The sequence below is a fragment of the Gossypium arboreum genome, chromosome 1, assembly GCF_025698485.1.
Source record: "Gossypium arboreum isolate Shixiya-1 chromosome 1, ASM2569848v2, whole genome shotgun sequence".
Classification (NCBI taxonomy): domain Eukaryota; kingdom Viridiplantae; phylum Streptophyta; class Magnoliopsida; order Malvales; family Malvaceae; genus Gossypium; species Gossypium arboreum.
This window is the reverse complement of record NC_069070.1, coordinates 52070219-52079671: the sequence shown is the minus strand read 5'-3', so window position 1 is coordinate 52079671 and position 9453 is coordinate 52070219. Positions and strand designations below refer to the sequence as shown.

General features: G+C 39.8%; 1 protein-coding gene across 1 annotated transcript; it reads right to left on the bottom strand.

Moving 5' to 3' along the window:
• Positions 1-6017: 6017 nt before the first annotated feature.
• On the bottom strand, positions 6018-8776 carry LOC128280149 (uncharacterized). The gene is made up of 6 exons (XM_053018498.1): positions 8539-8776; positions 8090-8430; positions 7861-8022; positions 7153-7359; positions 7024-7068; positions 6018-6560 (listed from the first exon to the last, which is right to left on the bottom strand). Exons 1-6 carry the CDS (start codon positions 8774-8776, stop codon positions 6018-6020), a joined length of 1536 nt encoding a protein of 511 aa, XP_052874458.1.
• Between the last annotated feature and the right edge of the window lie 677 nt (positions 8777-9453).

The window sequence follows — 9453 nt, the reverse complement described above, 5'->3', positions numbered from 1 at the left end:
TTGATACATTGAACCTGACCATAGTTGACTAAGCTCTTCCCTTCCTTTTGCTGTCCATACCCCCTCTTCCTCTCACTTTCTTCCATTTTTCATTTCTTTCTCACCATTTTCTCTCCTTTTTGCAAACAACCACCACCTTTTCTCCAAAACACTTTTCATCCTCCACAGTGAACTGAACAACCTTCCACCGATCACCACCTTTTGTGGCCACCGCTACTCCTCCTTTCTCATTTCTCTCCTCCAATCGCTACTGTGAGTGTCACTGTATTAGCTATCGTGCACCACCATGAGTCCACTTTCTCCTCCACTTTTTTCTTCTATTTTCTTCTCCTACTTCTTTCTTCTCCTTTCCTTAGCTGAACCTCTAAACTCTACCACCGTCAAACATAGCATCACCATCGTTAGACTACCACCTTCGTCGTTGTCAGACCACCGTCGCTGGTGATCAAAATCTTTTTTTTTCTATTTTCCCCTCCTTGTGCTGATTTTCATTTTGAATTAATCAAACTTATTCTTTTATCTTAATGATACTTTCAAGATTACTTGATTCTCCAAAACCGCCCCTTCTTGATTCATGATTCGATTTGAATTGATCAAGTGTAAGTATGGGTCATTTTTAAGTAATAAAAATCCTTCTCCTAGTATTTTCTTGACATGGCCGAATGGTAGAGTGCCATGAGTCCTAGTGGTATTTTGTTAATATTAATTATTTATGTACTATAGAAATAATGCTACATCATATCATTATGAAGGACCAGACAATAATCGTAGGGGAGACCCTGAACTTTGCAACGAATATTCTCCTTTCAAAAGTCTTAGATTGCGAGGGTAAGCAATGAGACTATTAGTGATGAAACTCTAAAGTGATGAAAATTTTTCAAAGATCCATACTCATATGTGTTAATTATGTGATAGATTGTCTTGCAAGGTAGATCGAGTGAAATTGATTAATAAAGGTTGAAGCAAATCGAATATACAACCTGAGGTGTGGGATCTATACTATTTGTTTGTATGACATCAATATTTTATTGTTAACAAAATAATTATATTAAATTATGAATACACTAAATATTTATAAAGAGATGTATAACTCATCAAGATGGATACCAAGTAAGTGTTCTTGTAACAGCCCATTTTTTTCAGTGAAATCAGAACAGTGGTTTTAGGACCACAAATCCGATCTGAAAATTAGGTTTATTTTTATTTCATTATATGGTCCGTATTATAATAGGCATGTCGTGTGAACATGTTGATATGAAAATTTCATCGATTAAGTGCTTAATTACGGGAAGGACTAAATAGCATAAAATGCAAAAGTTGAATTCTAGTAGCTATAAGGATTAAATAGCTATGGAATTCAAATCTAGAGGTCTTTATATGGTAATTAGACCATTAAAGAAAAGTATGTAGATTCTTGGTGACTTATCCATGGAAAAATTAGAAAAGGTCAAGGACTAAATTAAAATTTGAAATAATTAAATTAATTAAAAGATGATAAAAGAAAATATCATCTTATTTTCATCATATTCAACCTAAAAACACATGGAAACCCTAGGTGAGAGAAAAGAAACTTTCAAGGCCTAATTTGGTAAGTTTCCTTGTACCGTTTTTAGTAATTTTGGTATTTTTAAAACCGGGATAGCTTAATCTCTCTATTTGAGGGATTAATTTGAAAAGTTATCAAGGGATAAAAAATGGGTCATAGATGTATATACTGGAAATTAGAAATTTATGGTAGAAAATGAAAGATTGTTGATAGATAAACAACTTTTACAAAATGATTTTTGATGAAAACATGATTTAGGGACTAAAATGAAAAGTTGTAAAATTTGATGGAAAATTATGAAATTTTATGCATACATGTGCTTTAAAAGTTGTAATGGGGCTTTGTTTAGGCTTGGAATAGGGAGTAATTTGCACAAGTTTTATTTTTTAGGCCTAGGGACAAAAAAAATTATGAAAAAGTTAGGGGCAAAATGGTAATTTTGCCTAGGATGTAAATTGAGTCTTTTTAACTATGAAATGTGTGAAATTGATGGTTAAATTCATTTATATAGACCCGAACAACACTAATTTGAGGTTAGATCGAGGAAAAGAAAAGGTTTCGGACTAGTAGACTTTATACGCGAAGAAGTGTCGAGGTAAGTTTGTGTAACTTAATCAGGCATGTAATTATGTTAATTGAATGTTGTGTTTAATGTAATGTGATTTATGTTGATGGGCTTTACTTGTATGCTATGATGGAAAATTGATACATGCTTAAAATGGTGGTAAAGGGTTAAGTCCCAATTGAATGTGAATTCCTATGATTATATGCGCTTTCCCGAAACTATTAAGGTCCTGCATTTGTTGTTATAACACCCCAAACCCGGCCTAGACGCTAGGGCCGTATCTGTGATGTCACATAGAAGTGAGTTTTGTAAATCACATTTTTAATTAAAAAAAAACTTATTTGTGTTAAAACCTTGTTTGTGGCTGTTTGAAAATACTATCTTGATTAATCCAATTGCCAAATTACAAGTTTGTTAGTAAAACATGTTTCGTACTAGGTTGTTATTACACTTTAAAACCTTGTCGTTGTGGAAGCTTTTGAATCAGGTTACGTAGCATGATAGTTGGAAATCATTTACTTTTTGAAAACCCGTATCCTACGGCTAACAGGTATAAATCAAGTTAATAAAATCCCCAAAAAATCTGAAACTTAAAACGGCCTTATTACATAAAATACCCCAGATAAATCTACTTTTACTAAAGTCAAAATGGAATTACAGACAGTGGTGTGGCCATCTCCTAGTCCCTCGCAGCACCGACCCACCTAAGGATTACCTGCACAGTTAAGCAGAAAAGGTGAGTTATGAAACTCAGTGTGTAATCCCTAATAATACACTGTCAAACATACAGTGCTGAACAGTATTGGCATAAACCCATATTAGTAGCAATATCAATGTGGGCTTTAGCCCATTATAGTAGCAGTAACAGTGTGGGCCTTAGCCCAATTTAGTACCATATCAGAAATGCATAAAAAGATCCTATCCAACCATCTTCTACACTCCACTCCGTCCAGCCCTACATTCCATGTGGGGTATAAATCGACCCACCCATCCCTACACTCCAGAATAAAGTACCGGTTTCAGTGCTAACAGTATTTGTAGCAGAGATTCCAGTATTAGGCTTATAGCCTTTCAGTACACTTCCTCCAATAATATATATATCCCACCCCATGCAATGCAACAAAATATAAGTGTACATACGATAAAAATGGCATGCTCAGACAGTCATACAACACATAAGTGTATTTGCGTCATTTACCTCATAGGGGTAAAAAATCATTTTATTAGTTAGGGTTTAGGTCTACTTACAGACCCAATGGTAGGTCCACAGTCGTTTCGTGCAACCTGTGGAACCTTAACAATTAAATAGTAAAAATGTGCCCAAGCCCATAATACGGTCCATGTGGGTCCACATGCTCGTATGGCCCAAATAAGCCCAAATAATGGCCTTGGCCGTGCAAACAACATAGCTGGCCCAATAGTTCCCACATTTTCGTGTGGTTTGCCTATTCGGGACCCAAGAGCCCGTGGGGCCCTTACGGCCCATCTCGACCCAAGGTGGCCCAAACTGACCCATGCTCATGAGATCGCTCATGGTGGTCTCTACAGTCACATGCTCGCGTTTATACACTTAGATGACCACACAAATGTGCGTTCGCTCGTGTGGCATTGAAGATAACAGTTTTTTGGCTTTTACCGTATAATGATTGAGGCAATGTGATTACACACCTTTTTGCAATAAGTGAGTAAATCTTTACAATGCCAACCTAGACCCAAATATGACCCACTGTTAGTCCTCAATTTGATAGGGTTCTTATATAACACTTAAATCCCAAATCGAACTATCCACTTACCTTGACAAAATAAGCAGGGTTTACTCCTCCCTTAAGCTATCGAGCACCTACTCCTTGTCAACGATCTGCATTAGAACTTGACCTTGTTACGCATCACCTTAAAAATGACCCATTTAAACCAAGTGAACCACCTACCGAGAATGGAACCACGAATGGAGGGAAGCAATCGGCTCACAGTCTCCCCTAAAAGAACATCAACACAGAAGGCAACACAATCGCAGACGCTTCCCTAACAACCGCCGGCCAGAAGAGAAAGTGTTAGAAAGAGGCTTATAGATTCGACAGAATAGGAAAGGGGTGAACAGAACAAATTTAAGATAGCAACACTTACCACCAGCTCAGCAGAGAAGACACAAGAAGAATTCAGCACACAAAGGAATAAGTGCAAAATCAATATTTGGTGCACTTGAAAGGCGAAGAAAGAAGAGAAAGAAGAACCGACTTCCCCAGACTAAATCAAAAAGGATTAGAAGCTATGAAGGTACCAGATAATCGGCCAAACAGGGCAGCTACTAGAGACAGGATGTGAGGGAGAAGAAAGAAAATGCAAACTACGAGTACCGAAAAAATATTCTCACAATCGTAACTCACTTTTTTGAAATAAATGAAAGAAACCACAACATGAAAAAACTCGAAAAGAGGAAAAAAAAGAAAGAAATTTACCAAAAGAACAAATGCTAACAAAATGAGCAACCAAAAACACTCAGTTTCGGCGACACCTTAGCCAAAACCAAACTACCAACAAGGGGACTTCCAGATTCAGCCACTACTACCACACGTCCCCTACTTCCCTTAATTTTCTCCTTGAATCTCTCCCATATCACCCCAACCGTACACAATCCAAATCCCTTTCAAATATCCTAACTTTTTTCCCTCCAACAGTCCCAAAATCTCTCCACCCTTTCCTAACTCAGACTTTTACTAAAACGCAACCTCTTGCCGCCCAACTCAGCAAAAATATTAACCTCCTTGCGCATACAAGTACTCGAACCCAAGAATTCTTGCAAATGTGATCACGCCTCTATCCCCTTGGCCAATAAGCTTTTTATGACACAACCCTACCACATTTATTTAAGAAGCTCATCACCAGGCGGTAGGGTTTACTCAAGCAAAAATTCAAAATTTATACAAGTCAAGGATTAAACTCAGGACCTCTCCAACACTCCTTAGGACACTTAACCACTGAAGTAAGCATGCATTTATATCACGCAATATACCAAATTAAATACCCAAATTTTGGGGCGTTACAACTCTGTTCCCCTAAAAGAAAATTTCGTCCTCAAAATTTACTTGATTAAAACAGATGAGGGTAGTGCTGTCATATCGCCTCATCGGATTCCCAAGTGGCTTCCTCAGAACTGTGATTACGCCATAGCACTTTAACCAGTGGGACTGACTTTCTTCTCAGAACTTTCATATTGCGGTCTAAAATCTGAACTGGCTCTTCCTCAAAGGTCTGATCTGGTCTAACCTTAATCTCATCAGTCGAAATAATGTGTGAAGGATCAGAGTGATATCGTCTCAACTTAGAGACGTGAAACACATCATAAATCCGGTCTAACTCTGGAGGTAACTCAAGTTGATAGGCAACTGGTCCTATGCGCTTCAATATACGATAAGACCCAATGAACCTAAGGCTTAGCTTGCCCTTTTGACCAAACCTCAGTACTTTTTTCCATGGTGAGACCTTAAGAAACACCAAGTCCCCCACAGAAAACTTGATCTCTTTCCGTTTCAGATCCGCATATGACTTCTGTCTGTCTGATGCTGCCTTTAATTGATCTCGAATCAATCTGGCCTTACCCTCGGTATTAGATAATAGCTTCGAACCCAAAACAGGCCACTCACCCAACTCTGTCCAACATGATGGAGTACGACACCTATGACCATATAATGCTTTGTAAGGTGCCATCTGTATGCTCGACTGGTAACTATTATTGTATGCAAACTCTACCAACGGTAAGTACTCATCTCAACTACCCCGGAAGTCAATCACATAGCTTCTCAACATGTCTTCCAATATCTGAATTACCCTCTCTGACTGGCTGTCTGTTTGAGGATGGAACTCAGTACTGAAGTCTAACCTTGTACCTAATGCCTCGTGTAACTTCTTCTAGAACTGAGATGTAAAGCGAGGATCTCTATCGGATATAATGAAAACTGGTACCCTAAGCAGTCTCACAATTTCAGACACATACAACTTAGCCAATTTCTGCAGTGAGTAATCAGCACGGAAAAGTATGAAGTGGGAAGATTTTTTCAGTTGATCTATGATAACCCATACTGAATCCTTCTTAGTAGGAGTTAAGGGCAGCCTACTAACAAAGTCCATAGTCACTCTCTCCCATTTCCACAACGGAATCTTAACTGGCTGAACTAACCCTGAAGGTAACTGATTTTTCGCCTTAACTTGTTGGCAAGTCAGACACTTACTCACAAAATTAGTAACTTTCCATTTAAGCCCTGGCCACCAATATAACTCCCGAAGGTCTCGGTACATTTTATTCCTGCCAAGATGCATAGCGTAAGGACTACTATGCACTTCTTGCAGTATAGACTGCCTCAAGTCAGTATCCCTTGGTACATAGACTCTCCCACAGAAAGAAAGTACCCCTTCGCTATTTATGCCAAAATTTGAAGTTTCTCCACTCTCTATCTGCTGAAAATGAGAACCCAGCTACTCATCCTTCAATTGCTTACCTTTAATTTGTTCAATCCACCTTGGTTTAACTTGAAGTTATGCCAGCAAACTACCATCGTCGAATAAGCTGAGACGAGCATCTTGCCTTCAAATCAGTAATAGCCCTACGGCTCAGTGCATCGGCTACCACATTAACCTTTCCAGGATGGTATTCAATCAAACAGTCGTTAAAAAACTCTATCCACCTTCACTGCCTAAGGTTTAGCTCCTTCTGGGTGAGAAGATACTTGAGGCTCTTGTGATCCGCGTAAATAATACACTTCTCACCATACATGTGATGTCTCCAAATCTTTAGTGTGAATACCACCGTAGCCAACTCCAAGTCATGTGTAGGGTAGTTTGCTTCACGCGTCTTAAGTTGACAAGACACATATGCCACTACCTTACCCTCTTGTATCAACAAGCATCCCAAGCCAACATGTGATGCATCACTGTAGACAGTGAATTCCTTCCCAGATTCTGGCTGTATTAAGACAGAGGCGTTAGTCAAAAATTTCTTAAACTTCTTGAAACTTTCCTATTACTTATCAGTCCAATTAAACGGTACCCCTTTACGGAACAATTTAGTCAGAGGTGCAGCAATCAACGAAAACCTCTCAACAGACTGTGTATAATACCCTGCCAGACCCAGAAAACTTCGAATCTCTAACACCAACTTAGGTTGCTTCCAATCTAGAGCCGCTTCAATCTTCCGAGGATCAATCCTAATCCCCTCAGAAGATACCACGTGGCCTAGAAAAGTTGCCTCATGTAACTAGAATTCACATTTGCTGAATTTAGCATACAACTGCTTCTCCCTCAAGATCTACAGAATAACCCAAATATGTGCATCAGGTTCCTCCTCAGTCCTTGAATACACCAGAATTTCATCTATAAACACTATTACGAACTAATCGAGAGGGTTGGAACACTCGGTTCATCAAATTCATAAAAGCTACTGGTGCATTCGTCAATCCAAACGGCATCACGAGAAACTCATAGTGACCATAATGAGTCCTAAATGCCATCTTGAAAACATCAGTCTCCTTGATTGGAGATCAATCTTAGAGAAAACTGAAGCTCCTCAGAACTGATCAAAAAGATCGTCAATCCTCGGTAGGGGATACTTATTCTTAATAGTCAAATTTTTCAGTTACCGATAGGCGATGTACATGCACATAGTTCCATCATTATTCTTCACAAACAACACTGGTGCTCCCCATAGAGACACACTTGGGCAGATGAACCCTCGATCCAATAACTCCTAAATTTGAGCCTTAAGCTCTGTGAGCTCCTTCAGTGCCATTCTATAACAAGCGATAGACATCGGAGCTGTACCAAGCAAGAGCTCTATCCCAAACTCAACTTCACGATTAGGAGGTAACCCCGGTAACTCATCGGGAAAGACATTTGAAAACTTCTTAATTGTTCTAATATCCTTAATAGACATATTCAGATCCAGAAGCATTGATATAGGCTAAATATGCCTCGCAACCCTTACGAACCATCTTCTCAGCCCTAAGTGCAGAAATCATATTTGACAGATAATTCCGATGCTCTCCCACCACAATTACCTCATCCCCCTTTTTAGTTCTCAGGATCATCTGCTTTGTAGCACAGTCCAAACTTGCTTGATGCTTAACCAGCCAGTCCATGCCTAATATTACGTCGAATTCCCCAAAAGGAAGTTCCATCAAGTCAGCTAAAAAGATCTTTCCTTGAACCTCCAAAGGTACATCCTTAAATAATTTGTTCACTCTCACTGACTGCCCTAATGGACTCAACATAGTAACCTCGCTCGTAATGTTCTCACACATCACGCCCAAAGCCTCAAACATAGTGTATGCTATATAAGAGCACGTAGACCCAACATCAATCAATGCAGTGTAAGGTACATGATAAATAAAGAACGTACCCGTGAAAACATCTGGGGCGTCTCCGTCCTCTCAATGACATGCAGCAAAAACCAGTGCCGACTGTCTTGCCTCAACATGGCCAACACCTCTGCCCAGTGCTCCACGACCACGTCCCACACCATTTCCACCTCTGGCCTGACCACGACCTCTCGGTGGCTGCTGAAAACCCCTCAGCGGCTGTACAGTATCCTTACCAGTAGCTTGCATCTGATCGGGCCTCCATGGACAATCCCTGATACGATGCTCCATAAATCCATACCTAAAACATGCCCTCATCTATACCCTACTCACCCTGATGGCGTTTCTCACAAACCGTACAAGGCTGCGACCTAAAAGTAACAACAGGATCCCCAACTCTAGCTGGCCCATCAACCCTGGCCTTTTTCTGAGGCCCCATAGCTAAACCTGAGGGTTCTTAAACCCTCTTGTTTCTCCCCTTATCCTTCTCACGATTCTGGCGCTCAGCGCGCTTCACATCCTCAGCAATCTTTGCCTTTTCTACCAACATTGGAAAATCCCACTCCTTCTGTGGAGCTATCAAAACTCGTAGATTATCTCTGAGATCGTCATCAAAACGAACACATCGCTCATACTTAGTACCCACCATGCCTCGTGCATAGCGGCTCAATCACAAAAATTCTGCCTAATATTCAACTACAGACGTGTCCCCTTGGGTTAGATTCAAAAACTCCCTTCTACGGGCATCCACATAGCTAGTGCCCACATATTTCCCTTGAAATACATTCTTGAAAAACTCCTAAGTTAATTGATGGGGTTGAGTACCCTCTTTCACTGTAAGCCATCATTGATAGGCTTCATCTCGTAGTAATGATACTGCACCTTTTAATTTCTACTCGAGGGTGCAGTTGATGTCATCCATGATCCTCTTCGTGGCCTCTATCCAATATTTAGCCACATTAAGGGTAACTCCAGCGATACCCCTAAAGATTTCA